Raw genomic sequence first — 19,854 nt, 5'->3', positions numbered from 1 at the left:
TACGTACACTCCAAATTTTAAACAAATTGGGGATAGTTGTTACAGATAGGAGACTTCCATGGAAGTGACGTGTTACTGTGCAATATTAGAAAACAAGGCCCAAATTGCAAAATTTGGCCACACTTTGCAAAAGGATATTGACAAAACTTGACTGTGGTTTTTGATAGAGAATTTTAAAAATGCTTCAAACTTTGTTAAAGATTCAGACTTTGGGAATTTTAATTTTTCAATCTTTGGAAGTAGAACTGGCTCCCACTCAGACAGCAGTTCATTGATCACTTTTAACTAAGCTCCAAGCTGAATTTAAAAGTAGAAGAGACCATGAGTAGTGATCCTTACTTAGTAGTGCTCAGAACTCTGTCACATGTCACCACAGACAGTGGGATGCCCCTTTAAGGTATTTTATCAAACAAAATTCAGTAAACATAAATCTGTTCTGATGGATACAAGTTATATTTGGTGATGAGGACACCACATGCCTTATAGTCAGGGATCTAAAATCCACATTGGTTTTTCCTGCTCTTTAGAAAAATAAAGGGCAAACTAACATTTGAATTAATTCTGGCTTTATAAGTGTTGTCCTAGATGAGTGTTTCTCAAAGTATTTTACAAGGAACAGCAGTCTTCAGAAGCTGCACACTGTATCTGGGATGGGACGTTGAGAACACGCATTTGCATATTAACAGCTCCACATGTGGGACTGTTGAGCCCTCCTCCCTCAGACTTATGACCTTGGCACCTCATTTCTTTTCCCTCGTAACACTTACTTTTGGATTATTATTTCAGGAGGCCTGTGACCATTTAGCACATTGCTTGGGAAGCTCTGGGCCACCTGATCCTTTCTTTCTAGATGTCTTATTTACTCAGTATAGATCCACAGCTTTAAGTCACACTCTTATAAATGATTGTGTTCTTTATTTAATATCCCATCTTAAAATTATCCCACCTTTCATGTAGGCATGTAGAAAAGTGAAAGCTATAAAAAGTTTTTTTTAAATTATACCTTATTGAACATTGAGTGAAGAGAATTCAGAAATCAGAATGTAAAAGTAATCTGTATTTAAGTGACCCAGAGGAAAAACCAGGTGAGCAGACTTATGAAGGCCTAGGGTAAGAAAGCTCAGGCAGACCACGTTTTAGATGAGGCTCTGGTCTTCTTTAAAAGAGACGGGAGAGATTTATAAAAATTTTCCACTTTATTTTCCATTTTCCATCAATACTTTATATTTCTACGAAATTATGGAATAAATGCATGAACCATTTAGGAAAATGGTTTTTTTCCCAAGGCCTTTAAAGGTAGAATCGACCTTTTTAATTCTGACCTCTGTCATCAGCAAAATCTGTTCTCAGCTGCTGAAGTTCTGTAGAAAGAAGTGAATCTAGATAGTAGCTTTGTTTATGTAATATTGTTTACAGACACATCAAATTGTACCATGTTTCCCCGAAAATAAGACCTAGCCAGACCATCAGCTCTAATGCTTTTGGAGCAAAAGTTCGGCTAGGTCTTATTTTCGGGGAAACAGTAGTTTTCAGAGGAAAACATGTTTCTTTATAAGTGACTATTCTGTGTGTGAGAGGCACAGGAATGGCCCCCAAAGATGCCCGCATCTCAATCCCTGGAACCTAGGAACATGCTACCTTGGGTGGCAAAATAAGTTTTATGGCTGTGATTAAGTTAAGGATTTTGAGACGAGGTCATCCCAGATTATTCAGGCGGCCTTAATGTAATCACAAAGGTCTTTTTTAGAGAGAAGTGGGGGCAGGGGATCAGAGAGAGAGGAGCCGGTCAAAGTGAGGTGGGTCCCTGAGCCCAGGGTGCAGCTCCCGGAAGCCAGGAGAGGCAAGGTGCCTCGGGACCCCAGGAGAACACAGCCTGCTGACCTGTCTTAGCCTCTATTCTCCAGAGCTGGTAGGTATTAAGTGTGTATTGTTTTGAGCCATTGAGTTTGGGGTATTTGTTGCAGCAGCCACAGGACACTAACACTATTTGGAAGCCACTCAGCCACTCATTGACTCAAAGTTGAGTGTCTGCCATGTGCTGGGCAGAGCTCAGCGCCAGGGGTCAGCGGCAAGCAAGAAAGACCAGTACCTGGCTCACTTGGACCTCACTTATGTTTTAGAGGGCATGAGAATACTATTTCAGCAAGTGCCATGTGCTGCGTGAGAATAAAACTATCAAATGGTAGAGAATGATTGGGCAAGGTGCTGCAGAGGGCCTCACTGAAGGGGACATCTGTCTCAGGAGGCCTCTCTGTCTAAGGAGGTGACATTTAAGCTAGGACCTGAGTGACAGGAAGCAGCCATGCTGAGCCCTGGAAGGACGCAGCAAGTATCTCTGTGCAGAGAGATTCCCGAGGCAGAGATTCCCGAGCTATCATCCCAAGGATGACAGCACAGCACCACTTGGGGGACACAGAGCAGGAGGTGGTGGATTGCGCCTCCTCGCCCCCTACAGGGAAGTCCTCTGGAGGTTCTTTTCATGTACGTGGGAGGGGGAACTTCGTTCTGTTCTGGACATCCCAGGGCAGTACCCAGTCATGGCCCATCTCTGCTTCTTCCTTGCAAAACTTGGTCAGGAACTCTGCAGGCAGCTCTGAGAGCACGAGTAGCCTGGCCTCAAATCCATGTACCGATGCTGTGACAACCAAGAATTTCTCTTTTGTCATCAAATTTTGAATAGGCTTTGTAACCTGGAGCCAGCAGCCTGCCTGCCTTCCCACAGCAGCTGGAGGAGCCAAGAGCTGCACGGGCCCCTGTGGGCCGGGCTGCACCATCCCAGCTCTTTGCACTCAGAGGACAGGGTTTCTGTGGCTGGCTCCTTGTGAATAAGCTGAAAATCACTCATCCATTCTGTGTGTTCTCTATCCCGTGGAATCTAATAATTGACATAGATTTTGGAGAATGTTTATTCCTGTCACCTAGCTTTACCAGCAAAAAGGGAGCCGAAAGGGGGACATTACCCAGTATGCTGAAGGCAGAGAACTTGCACCTGAGCGGGCGCAACACGGATGCTGTACGCTCCTCCCCTCCTCCTTTCAAAGTGAAAATGTGCCTGCGCTGTCCTGCTACTAACATCTTAAATTTCTTATATATGAAGCAAGGGCATTTCCTGCCTCGGGAACTGTGTCCCTCAGTGTTCTTGATTCTTAATTAGGTCCTGACCTTTTAAGCCCCCCAATATTCTAGAATTGGAATGAAAGTAGCCACAGGGGCTTCCTGCCAAGCTCACTGGGTTATGTGGGTTCAGGAAACTCTGGAAAGGTGTATGGAGGTTCTTGCAAAGTCTGTCACATTGTAAATTTATGTGTAGTGGGGTCTTTTTTGTTTTTTTAATGAATAGAATAAGGGAGTTACACTTAGTAATACCCATTCACCAAAAGGAATGGGGGGGTGTTAAATCATTGTGTTTTTTTGATGAATGGCTTGTACACTGAAAAATAAATTGGACAAACTGGCAAGGAGCTCAGTGAACATGAAATCAGCTATTAGAAGAAAGCTTGTGAACAAATTCTGAGGCAGATATGCATCTTTTGATTAATGCCCTATCAATCATGCACACAGCTACCTTTGCTAAGTCTTGCTGTAATCATTCATGGTTGCTTTCGGAAACACTGGCAGAAACTATAGCACTGCAGAAACAGAATATTATTACTGATTTCTCCCTAACTTACTGTGAACAATGACTGTTTTCACCTTGTTCCTGCTATCCTTTATTAAGGAAATACAATGCAGAATGAAAGGAGAGTTCCTCCAAGCCTGGTGGAATTCTCCTAGGGTATTTTTAATGATATTCAGTCTTAAGTGGGCAGTCTATTGTAATGTAGGGTTCTCCGTAGGAATAATAGTAATGTAATCCCATTGAAGCCACCCTTTATGGATTATAGTGAAATAGGCAAAATGTGGAGTCACATTAATGAACAGAGTATGTCTTCAGAATTATTAAAGTTGTTGAAATGGTTTGAATTTTGTTATTGTAATTATTATATTTAGTTAATGCGCTTAACAGCAGTTGTAATTAACCCACCAGATTGGAAATTGCATGAATTCTACCTTTGACATTACTAGAAACCCTGATTCTTTCTGTGTATTACACAACAGGGTGGGGAAATGTGTGTGTGTGTGTGTGTGTGTGTGTGTGTGTGTGTTTCCACTGATTATTTTTCAAGAAAGAAATTTTCATGAATGCATTTATAGTTTCTCATGCATTTTGAACCCATTGGCAAATTTGGCACTGCCTGGTAGTTAAGAAATGTTTAGGTAAGCTCCCTCAGAACGTACAGTATCCTGGGAAACCCTGTGGCATAGTGAAGCAGTGATGGACATTAGCATGTGTAATGGACTTTAATGGACATTTAATCTGTGTAGCTAGACGAGGGAGCTCTGCGCTCCCATTGGAATATTCCTCCATTGAAGCCCATTGCTCACTGATCTCACCCAGGAGAGGTTAATCCATCAGCTTCTGTAACCAGACGGCACTGATGGAAATTCTTTAGGTGGCATTCTGGATGAACCAAGCTTTCCATCTTTGCAAACAAATGAGTGCTATGACAAGAATGGTGTTCAAAACACATTTAACCAATTGATTTTCTTTCCCCTTGTAATAAGATCTAGAGACATATGAAAGTACACAGTGTGAGCTGAGATTAAGGGAGTTCTCCAGCACGGGAACACGTTGGACTGAGAGCCGATGAAAGTACTATACAGCATGTGGTCGCCCATCTGCTTTTATATAAAGTTTGTTATAGCAGTAAATAGCTGTTATTGAGCCGATGCCGTTTGTTTCGTTGTGCTGAATCTTATTTCAGGTCCATGTTTGTGTACACACACGTGTGTCTTGTCATCTTTCTCTTGGAAGTTTTCAAGATGTTTGTCAATACTTGTTTTTACCTTCTGATTTAAACAGACAGCTGGTGTAATTTGGGATGTTAAAACTAGGTGTAGACTTGTAAATGTGGGGTCACTGCGTTCTTGTCAGTGACTGTCTTCTGCTCTTTCTCTCCCCCATGCAGCCCTGCCTTGAGCTTCACCTACCCTTCTGCACCCGTATCTCTCCATATGCACCAACAAATCCTAAGCCGGCAGCAGAGCCTGGGCTCGGCCTTCGGACACAGCCCTCCGCTCATCCACCCGGCCCCGACCTTTCCAACACAGAGGCCTATCCCCGGGATCCCGACAGTTCTGAACCCCGTCCAGGTCAGCTCTGGCTCTTCCGAGTCCTCACAGGTGAGCAAGACCACTCCGTGAGCTGGTCGGCCTTGGTAATGGTAGAGGAAACTCATGCCACTTGTGTCAGCTCTTAACTTGGCATTCTCAGGACTTCAGTATTGCAGCCTGTCTTCTTGACAAGGGCTGTCATCTCCAGTCCTGATGAATGTGCTGCATATGTGCTCCTCTTTAAACACCAGCTTCTTTCACCAGAATCGTTTTATCGTTGCGGGAAAGTGGGCTGCTCAGTAAGGCTTCATCCTCTGACCCAGCACCCCATTCAATAGAAATACATTCATGGCTGTGTTGCTCTCATTCGGTCACTGTCTGCTGGTGCTTAGAATCGGGTGATATTTCGGAGTGAGAATAACACTGCTGTGCCCTCTGCTTTTATCTCCACACTGATAATGCTCAGAGAAGAATCTGGATGCTCTAATTAAAGGGCTTGGCAAACAGTACACGTCGGTTTCTTTCCTACCTCACAACTTTGTCCTTTTGAATACACCGCTGGAGCTGGGTAAAGCCCCGGCCCTCAGCTCTATTCCTCTTGCTTTTAAAAGCCACAGGGAGTTTACACTCATGAGGTAAAGACTAGGAGCTGCTGCATGAATGTGAACCGTGCTGCCATGGGAGTGGAGCGTTATCAGAGTTACTGCTCTTGAGCCGGGCAAGCCTTCTTGTTTTGAGTCACATGTTTTAGCAATGGTCCTGCTCGTTGATCAAAACCTAATTTTTGTGTCTGTCCCTGCGATTGTGATGGCAGAACAAGCCCACGAGTGAGTCTGCAGTGAGCAGCACGGGCGACCTGATGCACAGCAAGCGGTCCAAGATCAAAGCCGACGACGACCTGCCCAGTCCTGGGCCACGGGGTCAGCAGGTGAGAGGCTCCCAGGCTCTGCATCTCACTTCATGTGTTCCTCTAGCTCAGAAGCAAACACAGAAAATGCAGGAAGCTGTGTGTGGCATGAACTGGTTCATAGAGTAAGTGGCTGGATTCACTTGTCACTGGGCACCAGTGTGACCAGCCTTCAGTGTTTAGCCCGATCTCAGGCTCAATTATAAGCTCCGGGCCCTAAGCCTGAGCTGGGCAGAGCTAATGACGTTCTGTGGACTGAGAATGTTGTGATTTGTTCTTATTTTGCCACTTCCCACTTGCCAGGAGAACGGGGAGGGATCAAGGCACACCTGACCTAAGGCTACTTAGATTCCAGTTCTTTACCCCAAGTCCTCAAAGGAGGACTTCAGAAACTCACTCTTGTCTCTGCTTTCGTCACTTAGAGCCTCTGAGCCTCAGTTTAAAGGTGTGTGGATACCGTAATAGCATCTCATAGAGTATCTGTGCCTGACTCTGAAGGAGGTCGTTGAGATTAATTCTCAGAAACGGGTTGGACAGGAGCCCGGCTATCCACAGGTGGCCAGGCTGCATCGGCCCAACCCCAGGAGGATGGCACAGATGGGTGTCATGGGTTCTGAAATCCATCCTTCTTCTTGCATTTTGTTAGCCAGTCTTGCTGGTTACACCTAAATGCTTATATACAGTTTTTGTCATCTAAATCTAAATCAGATTAGAACTCAAATTTACACACCTAATTGTCTCCCAGAATTCCAGAGATTGTTTGTATTTTAATTGCTACAAAGCTGCCTGAGAAGACTAGGGAAGACTGTACCCCCCAAGCTTTAGATGCCGTGGTTCTCGGGCAGAGAATGTACCCTTGGAGATCAGAAGTTGAATCAAGAAGACATCATCCCTGTAAAACCCACAAACTGCCTGTCACAGCCTCCAATGCCCGGGAAACAGAATTTGAGTTACTAGTAATCATTTCCCTGGGTTACAAAATGTTAGATACCGAATAATATACTGAACAATTAATATACTGAAAAAGAATTCAAAAAAGCAAAACCACTCTTTTGGGTAAAGACGATATGACCCAGTTTGCTTCTCTTACAGGATGACACTTTAGTTTTTTTTCACCTTTGTATTTGGGCAGCAAAATTGGCCTCAACTTCTTCCCGTTATGATTTGACTGTTGTTTTTAATCACAAGTTAACTATCTGAAGATGTATTTGGTAAATCTGAAAAAATGCACACCGATGATCCCACATGTTTGACTTCTTCCATTCACAAAACCCAGTTGCTAGACCTGGGCTTTATTTTCACTGAAAAATTGCATCAGGAGGAAAGTAAATCTAAATCAGGTTTTTCCTTTCTCTTTTTATCTTTCATTCTATTGTGTCTGATTTTTCCCCCTCACCTCCTGCCTTTCAGGAACAGCCAGAAGGAACCACCCTGGTGAAGGAGGAAGGGGACAAAGATGAAAGCAAACAGGAACCTGAAGTCATCTATGAGACAAATTGCCACTGGGAAGGCTGCACGCGGGAGTTTGACACCCAGGAACAGCTGGTGCACGTAAGTGAACTGGGGACTGGGGAGCTGGCTATACAACTACGTGACCTTTCTGTGGGATCAGCTCCCCGACCCTGTGCTGAGTCAAGTTTCTTAGCTAGCAGCGTTATAAACTGGAGAGGCCTTTGTGACTTTCTGAGAATAAAGAGAACTCTGAACCACGGTGCCTGACCTGTTCAGTCAGCTAAAGCTTAGTGTAAAATTCAATAAACTCTTCAATAGAGAGTGTAATGACTCTGATCCTGTAAGCCAGAGAACACTATTTTGAGTTAGTGACTTTGATGGTTATTGAGTAATAGTAAGCTGGACATGAGTTATTATTAACCTTTTAACCAAGTTTGAGTTTCCTTTCCAAAACCCAGGAACAACAAAAAATTGTAGAGGTGGGGGATTCCTTTTTTCCGTTCCACCTTCCTCTCGGCCAAACCCGCAGGCTTCAGGAATCTCCCATTGTTTTATGCAGCCATTAGTGCTCCATGTGAAACAGATAGATGCTTGGGGCAGGCCATTAGCACAGTTTCTTGACTTGGGGCCAGCCTTTGCAGGTCCAACTGGAAAAAGTGATATGTGTTGTAAAAATGTGTTTAATGATGTGTATTTTTGAAAGCTGCAGCGTGGTCAGGAGGAGAACCGCACCTTCTCTGCCCATACCAGGTTCTGAAGTCTTTCCCATCTCTCTCCTGTGTATTATTTCAAATAACACATCCCCCTGCCCCCCCCACCCCCACCCCCCCCACACACAAACGCCTGATCAGCCTATGTGCTTTGCTAGGGTTTCGTTTATGTGGCACTTTCTTTCGGGCCAGGGAGTCTCCCTGGCAAATGGGACCCAGAGCAACTGAGAGAGAAGGGCATTTAGATGCTCAAGAATCAAAAGATGCAGCAAACACACACTCGTGAAGGACAGGGTCCCATTAAGGCATTAAGGATGGTTTCTACGTGCAGCAGTTTCATAAGCTTTTAATATGACAGAAAATCTAATGGAGCAGCTTTTGTTGTGACACCACCCCCCCCCACCAACACACACACTCCATTCTCTTTTCTCTTATAGTCACTTTTTTATTTTTACATGATCCGTATTTCTTGAGAACCCTCCCCCATCACAGAATTCCTCACACCTCCCATATATTTCATAGGCCGTGTAACGGTCCACACACCGCAGTCACCTCATAGTATTAAGTTAAATACATGGTTTGCCAGTTTTGAGATCCGTTATGTACAGAATGTTCTGAGGATTTAACATGACATTAGCAGGGTTCCCCCCCCCATTTCTTTTTTAATTGTGTCTCCTTATAATGGTATAGGAGGAATTATAGATTTATCAGCACAGCAAGAAACTAGAAAATCAGATGTTTTTAATTAAGGTATATTTCCAGATTTTTCCATGAACTTATTTTTTCTCTTTAATTTGATGCAAGTGTTATTTTCAAACCAAGCCTGACTTAATGGCCCTTTATTCTGGCTAACTCTTTTAATGGAAACCACAGACATTGTCATACTAAAGGGGATAAAGAAGTTTTGAAGTTTTCTTTTAATGTAGAGAAATAGTCCCAAAGAGTAGAGTATGCCAGGAATACCGAGTGATATAATGAGTGCACAACATAAATGAGGAGAATTGTTTGTATAAAAACTGCCATCGTGAGCGACTTGTTGGCAGTGCTCCTTGCTTGTTAAAGTGCCCTTCTGAGCGATGACGCAGTCTCTTGGTGCCTTTTCTGCGGATAAGCTCTTGCAGTTTCCAGGGAGTGCTGTGATTATAGCTCAGCCATTATCAGAGGAGGAATGAAATAGAAGCTTATGCTAAGTCTCCATTTAAAGGAAATTGTGCTCCTCATTAGAGATGAGGTTTGAGGTAACATTTTTTGAGTGGTGGTAGTACCTTAACTTTTTTGCTGCCTACTTAACGAGGAATCTTTTTAAAAACAGTGGATAATGCAGGTACTTGTATTTAATCTCAGTGGCAAAAGGTTTTAGGTGGTGGTGTTGTTTTAGTAGATCTGAGTAGTTTTAGGGGAAGGCTGTTTATCAACTAAATGACCATCGTGTTGTCTGTTTTATTGTAAAAATATGAATGAATACATATGCAGTGGAATTTTTTTATTCCAAATCAGCTAGCAGAAATTCATGTCAGGATTAGAAGGAAATTTAATATGTTACCTTTATGATATTAATTTTACTCTGAGATAAATTATACGAGTAAATAAACTTAGTTAAGTGAATTAAAAATTATAACAACAACATAAATAAAGGTTCCAGTTTATATCACTTATTTGCTAACGTTTTACTCGTTATCTGAAGTGTGGAAATGCCAGATTTGTGTGTTTAAACTGATTTTACTTTGCATGACATATAAATACCTTCATATTCATGGGTGTACCTGGCAGCATTAACAGTGGTCTGGCATACAGTAGTGCTTTATTTTTGTTTATTGAACAAATAGCTACTTCAGGTGCACCTAATTACTTTGGTGGTAGATGGAAATAATACCAGTGGCAAAAAACATTTTTTTAGGTACAGCGGGAAGCATTAACTGCTCCCCTTTCTATGACTTTCTTTGGAGAGAGGACATGTTGTGAACTGGTTGAATTTTCATGCTGCATACAACCAAGAGGCAAGGTGTTAAACTGTTCTGGTGCTGTGCCTTATTTATAGCCATGACCCATTCTTTTTCCTCCTCTTACAGTTAATAGAAAGATTCATGATTCTTCATGGTTGTCTATCTAGTGTCTGACAGTCCCGACTGCCTGCTAAAGCAAGTCACTATCTATAATTGATATCCTTCTGTGGAATAGGGTGCTGGCTGCAATTGAAGGGCTTTGCTGAAAGCTCTTAAATCCTGACAAGTTCTACCCTTGTTCTGGTTCAGTCGCTGAGCTGCACGGTTGGAATTCCAGAATCATTGGAACTTGGTGCAGAAGGGAGACATGTGTTTCATATTACCAAATCACAAAGTTGAAGAGGAGAATTAGGGACGCAGTTGACTTTGCCTGCCAGGTAGTCTCATTTCCAGTGTAAGGCACTCCGTGTTCTATGGATAAGGCACTCTACCTCGTCCCATTACTGTCCAAACAGATGGGCTAAATACTGCTGCCGTTCCCTTCTCCTTTATTTCAGGCCCATGTCCTTCTCCAATTGTGTGTTTATTCTAGGTTTGCTGTGGGGTCTTTATCACTTGATGTTTAATTAATTTCTCTTCACAGAAAGATAATTATAATTGGGCTTAGTTACTCTCAAGCTAGTATTAAACCTGTCATAAATTTACTCCTATGCCCAGAAGCTAAGAAGATACATACATTTTTTTGTTAACCAGGTTTTTGTTGTACTTTGTCCCTTTCTTGATGGCAGTTAAAGTAGACGGCAATAAGAGAGTAAGAAGGATATAGAGTACAAAAGTTAATTAACTTGAAGTACCTTTGATTAAGACTGAATTTATTATTGATTTGTCAGGATGCAAGCACTCTATCTTCCATTGACATCAGAAAGCATATGTTAACATCTCAAAACAAGCTGAAAAGCCCACATTTTCCCTTCAATTCTAATGGGACCCTCTCTTTGCTTTTGTGCAGTGTGTATGACAGAAGACATGAATCTTAAATTTGTAGAATATTGGTTCTCAAAGTGTTTCTGTTTTGGTTTGGTTTGGTTTGGTTTAGTTAAGCTTTTGTTATTATGTAAAAAACTCTGATTGAGTCTTCTGGCCTGGCTTCTTACACAGATGTGGGCACTGTCCAGTCTGTACCCTGTCCGTCTGTGTTAATTCTATGCTAGAAGTCCGTTCCCCTTTGGCTCCTGGATGACTGAGCATCTGAGGTATGCACAGTAGGTGGTTCACTTCAGCTTTGGGTTCTCAGAAACATGCACATTTTGCTTCTGAATGACACCTGGTCACCCACAGGTGTTTCGAGAGGCTTTTAAAAGGAGGAAAAGAAGTGAGTGTGAAGAATATGCGCCTCGTGTGAGTTACCACTGCTGAGTGGCTGGTTATACTCGCAAACATCGCTTCTGGGATCTGAAAGAATACAAACGGTCTAGTCACCATACCTAATGACCATCTGTTTGCTGTATCACTGCAGTTTCTGACCCTCTATTTTAATGACCCAACCCTTCTGGTTTAAGAAATAACACTATGATATTCTTTCAAAGGTCTTTAAAAGATCAAATTATTTTTTAACAGCTTTACTCCTCAACCCGTCCCCAGCAGAATGGTCCACCAGAGAGCGTCTTGGCAGTTGCTCTGTGGGGACTCTTGTCTCCTGCCATTGGGGCCGTACTGCAGAGAACATGAGTGGTGTGTCCAGCAGCCCCAGCATCAGCGGGTGGCACTTCAGCCTCTACTCCTTCCTCCACTTGTGTGTTTTAAGCGTGGTGTCAAAATTCACCTTCTGTAGACTGATTAGCCACCTACTTGGGTGTTAAATGCTTTCATGTGCTGCAAATTTTGACCTCTAAAATAGGCTGAAGTTTCGTTCTTCAGAAGAATATAGTTATAATCAACTTTGCTGCCATTTTAAAACAAATTCTATACATCGGCAGCATGAAAACGAATGGCTTTCTTTTTAATATCACAGAGATTTAGATATAAAGAAAGCACATCTAATCTGTGAAGAACTGATGTATCCATAAAAACATGGGGAAGAGTTAGGATGTGGTAAAGATATTATATTATTTTCAGATTAGTACCATGATCCTAAATTTGCATTTTAAATGTTTTCCATTGAATTTTGATCCCTTTGCTAAAGTTACGTTGTACATCCTTACCTAAGAGAAAATTGAGTTTAAAATATGATAGGGGTCTCAGATACGAGGTTGAAATTCGTTTTGTGTGCACATAAAATGTAAAACAAATGAGTGGAAATGTTGATCTTATTTTTTCTCTATACAGAGTTCCTGGTTAATTTAGTTACTTTAATTATTTGTAGATATGTCATGTAAAATGTTGACTTAAGAACTATCGACTTCAAAGCCATCCTTTGTCAATTGTGCCTCAAGGATCACATTCTTTTTAAAGTTGCTGACTAAATTGCACCTGCAGAAATTGTTCCCATAAAGACACTCAGGAGATTAGACTGAGTGGGGGGCATGGAGGGCTGTGTGGTCCACCAGTGAAAGCCTCCCAGGACCAGGGGAATTCTGAGTGGCAGCCCCATCTCTGCTCTGACCCTCCAGATGACCTCCCTGGAAACGTTTGACCCTTCAGAATGTTATTTTCTCACTTATCATTCTGTGGAAACAGCCGTGAAAATAAATGCCGTCCCCAATGTCCAAGGCCAAACAAAGATCACATGCAGTAGGCCTAATGAGAAGCAGACAGAGGGTCTAAGAGAGGGAACTTGTTTCTCTGTGTTTTCATGTATTTGTGTTTCATAGGGTTGAATAGGGAAGGGAGGGGAGTGGCACTGTTGGGTTTTGTGGGTTCTTTGTGTTAGCTTAAGGCTTATCTTACATTCATTGTTGCTGAACTGGGACATGCACTTGACTGAAGTCAAGACCCCGTTCTCTTCCCCAGTCTGTGTCTGATAGATGGGACTTGTCCTAGACATTTTGCCTCCTTGTTCGTCAGTTTTAGTAAAAGCAAGTGAAGGATTTGAACTGGATAGTCCTTAGGATGGGGATGACAAACAGGTTTCATCTGAAGTGCCAGCTTATTGGCTGGCAGTCAGCTGGGGAGCCTTGCAGAGCTCTCACCCACTCCATTTCAGCCAAGGAGCTGGGGGCGGGGATGTACAGCCAATTATGAATGGCTGCCCCCAGGTGGGATTTCAGAGGAGGCAGGTACTTGCCATCTTTCCCAGGATCTGTTTCAACCCTGTAGGTGAAGTGCCCTCCGGAATAATTATGGTTAATTTTTCTAGGGGGTGGTATTAATTACTTGGGTAATTATTGAATTATTAAAATGCCCCCTTTACTAATGTGCCTTAACCCCTGAATGAAGAGTAACAATAGCTATTACTGAATAGCTATTACTGGTATAGAGTAATGTCTTAGTCACTGTCTCAGATTTGCTCAGCCGTTTTACACCCCTAAAATGTTTCATTGTATGTACTCCCTGAAATATGTCATCAAAATCTTTATCCAAGTCTCAGTTTCTGCCATATGGGGAGGATTTTCCTATCAAAAGCTCAACAGTTGGTTCTGAATGATACTTAAGGTGAGGTTTTAAATTCTGCCAATAATTGGTTCCCTGGATATTCTTCTGTACGGACCCACTGCATACGAGAGGGGCTGATGCTCACTGCGAGCTGGTACTTGTTGAAATATATGTGCCTAGAGCAGCTCTTGCTGGCACCATACATCCTCTTGTTTATCAGGAAAAGTATGAGCTGACAGTACTAGACCAGCCATTCTCTCAACAACTGCTCACCAGAAGCGGGCCTGGGAGCAGCCTTCATGCTGCCTGCTGGCCCAGCTTGGTGGTGGGCACACTGCCAACAGGATTTTTAGATTAGATCCTCCAGGGCTGGTCATTCTCATTGGGAGGGGAGACAAGGAAACAGAAAAGCATAGTGAACATAGGAGGCAAGACATAATGAAGCCAGAGTAGTGTTGTTGAGATTCTAGGGGCTCAGAAGAGGGAGCAGTGCGTGAGTGGAATCCAAGAAGGCTTCTGGGGAACAGGTGGGAAATATGGTTAAGGTCAAAGCAAAGCATGGGGGTCAGTTTTTGAGGCATGATGATGATGGTGATGATGGTAATGGTGATGGTGGTGGTGACGATGATGATGGTGATGGTGGTGGTGATGGTGATGACAGTGATGGTGCTGATGACAATGATGGTGATGATGGTGATGGTGATGACAATGATGGTGGTGATGATGGTGGTGAAGGTGATGCTGATGATGGGGATTATGATGATGGGGATGGTGGTGGTGATGGTGATGGTGATGATAATGGTGATGGTGGTGATAATGGTGATGATCATGATGATGGTGATGATAATGACAGTGGTGGTTTTGTAAGAAGAAATAGCACCTGCTCTGGAAGAAACTTGGCTTCCCACGGTTCTGCAACAACAGTGCAATGTAAGTTTCAAAGCTGACAGACCTGAGTTCAAGGCCTACTCTCCACCTTAGACATGTCACATTCCCTCTCTATGAAATAAGGGTAATATTTCCTTCATAAAACAGGGGGTTTAGCTAGAAAATTATACTCAATTAAATGTTACTTATTATCGTTATAAAAGTGAAAAGTGTAAAAATATTTACCAGCTGCCAGGTTCATGCATGTTGCCTATAAAAACAAGGCTTAGGTTGGTATTCAGGCAATGTTTGGGTTGGCATGTCACCACAGAATTGGTAATTGCATAAAGATGCTGACTAGACCCCCGCTTCATGAAGCCCTAAGAGAGAAGGACTGGAGAGGTCCCTGGGTCCACCCCTGTGTTCCAGGTCCCTCCTCACACTCATGTGTGCTGTGCTGAGAATCAGAGCCTGATCCTGTTATGTATTCTGTTGTGCTGACATCCTTCTGAAAGGTCTCCTTGGGGATCACTCTAAACCAAGGCTTTTCAGCCTGGGCATACTGGGGCAGAGAAATCTTTGTTGCGGGGGCTGTCCTGTGCATTGTAGAACTATTAGCAGCATTGCTGATCTGCCCAATGGATGCCAAGAGAGCCCTCCCCATTGCGACAGCCAAGAATGTCTCCAGACATTTTTAGATATCCCCCAAGCAGGCAAAATTGCCTCCAGTTCTACTGCATATCTTTCCTCTTATAGGGTGGAAAAAAATGAAAAAAAAAAGTATATTTGTGATTAAAGATACATTTTTCTCTTGGTTAAATGTACTTTAGAATGTTCAGATTTAAAAAGAAAAGATGATCTCATTAAATAATCTATAGTAAGAGGCTGTTTATGTGTGTGGTGTGCTTATGTTCATGTATGTGTATACAGTAAATGCTTGTGTTAATTGGCAGAGCTTAATTTTAAAACCACATTTGCTAAGGATAGTGCTCAGCAAGGTCTATTACCAGCCAGACCCTTGGTCTTGGTGGAAAAATTCCATCACTACGGGTTTGTTTGTTTGTTTGTTTGTTTTTTATTTTTTTTGCAGACCAAGGGAGGTCATTCAGACTTCAGCCTCTGAGATGGCCAGCAGGGCTAAAGATCAGATTTCTGCTTTGACACAAAACAGAGCTCCAGGAACAGAAAGCAATTTTCTATGCAAGGACTTTTTGAAGATTCAGGGACATTTAGGCTTTTCTGAAATTAGCTAAATACTGCTATACATGATTTTTATTTATTTTTTTTTCATTTCTAGAACAATTAATGCTGGCATGAGAACAGAACTTTAAGTGGCATATCCTGAAAAGACTATGTATAGGCTAAAGCCTTAAGCTTAAGCTACCCCACTGCACCCTACCCCACCCCACTGAATTACCAGTAAAGCTAGCATTAATCAGTGAGCAGGCTGTGGAGAGAGCATTGGGTGGTGCATTGAAGATTTAGCTTTTATTCCTATGTCGGCCAAAAATTGTTTCTGAGTTTAAGTAAAGTCACCCTACAATTTCAGTTTTTTAATTTGTTTTATGTCTGTGAGGATAGAATGAGATCATATCATGGAAGTGCTCTTGTAAATGCTACAACATTATTCCAATATGAGGAAGCATGGACTCCAGGAGAAGTAGTACTAATAAACCTAATTAAACCTAATTAACTGAAGAGTGTGGAGATTAAGGAGACTTTTCATCAAAATAAAAAAAGAGTATAGAAGTATGTCATTGATTCGGTTGTCTCCTCTCACTTGTATAGGCTGTTTCTTACCTCCCACTACCACATATCATCACTACCGGGTGGCCACTAAACAAATTGCAGGCAGAGTGTTGGAAGGGAAAAGCTGACCTATAGATTTGGGGTTGGGCTGGTGGGGGGAATAAGACCTGACATACAGATCTTTTGTGTCTGTCCCTTTGAGCAAGGGGAACATACAGGGCAAGCTGTTGTGAGGGTTAAAGATGTACAGGCACCGCAGTGGGGAAACAGATAAGGTGAAGGTACAGAAGGAAGGATAAGAGAAAGGTCTTGTGGAGATGGCATTTGAACATGGTTTTTAAAGAACAGGTGGACTTGAATAGGGAAAGACCACTGCAGGGAGGTGTTGGGGCTTCTATGTTGAAAAGACAGCAGGAAGAAGTTAATGGATACAGAAAGTATAGGAGAAATGTATCTATGATAGTGGCTAATATAGTGAAAGGCTGGCATTTCTAACACTTGTTTGGGTTAGAGATATAATTACAAAGAGATTCATTCTAAGCTTTTGGGTTGAAGAGTGGTAAATAATGCAGCTGTGGTAGAACCAAAGTGTTTTGGGAGGCAGAGGGTAGTGGGAAGTAAGATTAAAGAGCAGAGGGTCACCATTTCCTGGCTAGGAATCTGATTTACTAGGAGTGTGACTTATATTCCAGATGGAGTAAGGAGAATCAAATGTTTCTCCTGAGAGGAATGGCTTGAGCCAGCATTAGCTTTAGAAAGATGGGGGCTGAGCTTTGCAAAGCCCCGGAAGCTATAAGAACCACATATTGAAGAGGGCAGTGGTAGAGTAGGGACCTGAAATGAGATTCCGCAGTGGAAATTATTTTTAAAAACTTGCCTGACCATTGCACTGTATACCTGAACCTGAAGCTGAATAATATTGAATGTCAACTATAATATATGTATAGTCACGGGATATGGAGTACAGCATAGGGAATAGAGTCAGTGGAACTGTAACAGCTATGTACAATGTCAGAGGGTTAGTAGATTGGGGGAGGGGGTTTATAACTTTGTGAGGGGTGTAAATGTCTATTAGTACATTGTTTTGTACACCTGAAACTAATTAAGAAAAACAACCAACCAACCAACCTTGGGATGTTAGTTTGGAGACGGTTCATAATTACAGTTTTCACAGCTGATGTGGATGTTGTAGATGTTCAGAGAGCAGTCAGAACATTCCAGGTGGCTGACTGTGCATGTGGGAGGTGGTTTTGCCCACGGGAACCCCTGTCTCTGGTGGCAGTAGCCCAGGCTCCTTACCCCAGGTCCTAAGATTCTGTTGTCCCTTTCCAGTGGAGTGATCAGGCTTGTTGGGAGAATGACCTCTGATGACTTAGGAAGATGCCTGCTGCAGTGCTGGTCAAGTTTCTAAGGCCCAGTTAGAGACAGTTCCATTGTGATTATTACCGTTTTTTATTTGTTTGCTTGTTTGCTTGTTTTGGTTTTTTGGTGTGCCTTATTTTCTAGTTATGAACGCATAATCTCAAGTTCTGGAAATGTCTTCCCAATCAGGGAAATGTAACTGCGCAGCCAGCTGTCTGCTGTGACCCTCCCAGGATTGTGTTGGTCAGGTGGCCCCTTTGCATGCCGGGCCCAGTGTTGTCTCCTCTGCACCCCCAATGCCATCGGTGTGGACACCGTGTTTCCTTGGGTACTGCCTCTGTACCTCCGCACACGTGATGTGTCCCAGGGAGCAGAGAGCCCTGTCCAGGACAGGTGAGAGCCTGGTTCATGAAGAGCGGGTCTTTCTGGTGGCTGTTCCTGAAGGAAGCAGAAGCCCCCGTACCGCCCTCCCCTGTGTCACTCGGGGAGAGGTGGCCCATCCCGCGCCCGCTCCCCCCCCCCCCCTTCCAAGATAAAGCAGTTAAACTGCAGCGGAACACTGCGCTCCCTGGTTCTGCCGTGCTCCATGGAGATAAACTTCACTGCAGTCTCAGTACTGAGCGTTTGGCTCCTGGCAGCAGCATTAGTGGCTAAAATGCAGATTTTCCCCCCCCTCGATCAAGAGGGGATTATTCGTGTTATCAGTCTAGAGCATCTTATTTCAAGATGAAAAGCCTTTGCAGAATTACAGATGCCAGCATTTGTACAAAGCTTTTTGGCGATTGACAACTCAAAGAGAAAGTATGATTTATTAGCCTATAATGGCTAACCCTGAGCGACGGTCTAGGTCCTACTGATTTGTGAAATTGCTTAATGTGAACTGCCTGTTTACGCTCCTCAAGCCCCAGGTTACTCAAATAAATGAAGAGTCTATGTTATGTGATATGTTATGGGAAAGGGAAAAAGAAAAGGGGGTGGGGAAGGAGAAAGGTGGTTTCTCAAATCCATCTTGGTGGTGCCTTTTACAGTAGTTTGGCTGATAAGCCGGTGGAGGAAAGATTAATAACAAGGCTTGTTGCTATCAGTACCTGCTTGTCGATTCTCTGTAACAGGGCTGTCTGTTCAGCATGGAAATTATTGATTAAATAAAAATTGCTATTAGATTGTGATGTGATCCATAATCACAAACAATGGTGGACATTCCTCTTTTAGATCCCTGGCCATGCATCACGTTGTTTCTTTTTTTCCCATGGCTATAATTTATATTGCGCTGACACTTGAGCTCTTTAGGTTTATCCTTTTTGCCTGGAGGCGGGAAAGCTCGGGCATGAGAGTTCAGACTGGCCAAAGTGGGGCAGGAGGATAAAAGGAATGTTCCGGTCAGGCGTCTGGCCAGTTCATTCACTGGATTGCAGCATGATAGTGTTCTTTGTTTTCTTAACTTTTCCTTTTTTGTAAAAAAATATGGTAAAATGCATATAACATAAAATTTACAATTTTATTTTTTCCATCTTTATTGAGGTATAATTGATTAATAAAATTGTATACATTTAAAGTGTACAATGTGATGATTTGATTACACCTTGTGAAATAATTGCCATCATCACGATAATTAACACAGCCACCCGTTTTTGGTGTGTGTGGTGAGAACGCTTGAGATCTACTCTCTAAGAAAATTTCAACTATATAGTACAACATTATTAGCTATGGTCAGTATGCTGTCCACAGATCCTCAGAACTTACTCGACTTATCACTTTAAGTTTGTACCTTTTGACCAACATTACTCTGTTTCCCCCACCCCTTGCCCCTGGCAACCATCACTCTACCCTCTGTTTCTATGAGTTCAACATTTCTCTCTCTCTCTCTCTCTTTTTTTTTTTTTTTAAGATTCCACATATATGTGAAACCATACAGTATTTGTTTTCTCTGTCTGACTTTTCTCACTTAGCATAATGCCCTCCAGGTTCATCCATGTTGTCACAAATGGCAGTATTTCCTTCTTTTTTATGGCTGAATAATATTCCATCATCTCTATCTATCTCTCACATTTTCTTTATCCATTCATCTGTTGATGAACACTTAGGTGGTTTCCATATCTTGGCTATTATGAATAATGCCGCAGTGAACATGGGGTTGCAGATATCTCTTTGAGATACTAATTTCATTTCCTTCAGATGA

General features: G+C 42.6%; 1 protein-coding gene across 3 annotated transcripts in view; it reads left to right on the top strand.

The window, feature by feature from the left end:
- GLI3 (GLI family zinc finger 3) overlaps positions 1-19,854 on the top strand; it is a 278,504-nt gene that overhangs the window by 206,049 nt on the left and 52,601 nt on the right. For all 3 annotated transcript variants that reach the window (XM_088797850.1, XM_074340521.2, XM_088797851.1), the window contains 3 exons: positions 5,010-5,223; positions 5,969-6,082; positions 7,472-7,612. In XM_088797850.1, coding sequence (XP_088653976.1) covers positions 5,010-5,223; positions 5,969-6,082; positions 7,472-7,612 — 469 coding nt within the window. The remainder of the gene's footprint in view (positions 1-5,009; positions 5,224-5,968; positions 6,083-7,471; positions 7,613-19,854) is intronic.

Source organism: Rhinolophus sinicus, chromosome 4 (genome assembly GCF_057876585.1).
Source record: "Rhinolophus sinicus isolate RSI-liver-muscle chromosome 4, RSI-T2T, whole genome shotgun sequence".
Classification (NCBI taxonomy): Eukaryota; Metazoa; Chordata; class Mammalia; order Chiroptera; family Rhinolophidae; genus Rhinolophus; species Rhinolophus sinicus.
Note: the sequence above shows the minus strand (reverse complement) of the source record. Positions and strands in the feature narration are given on the sequence as shown.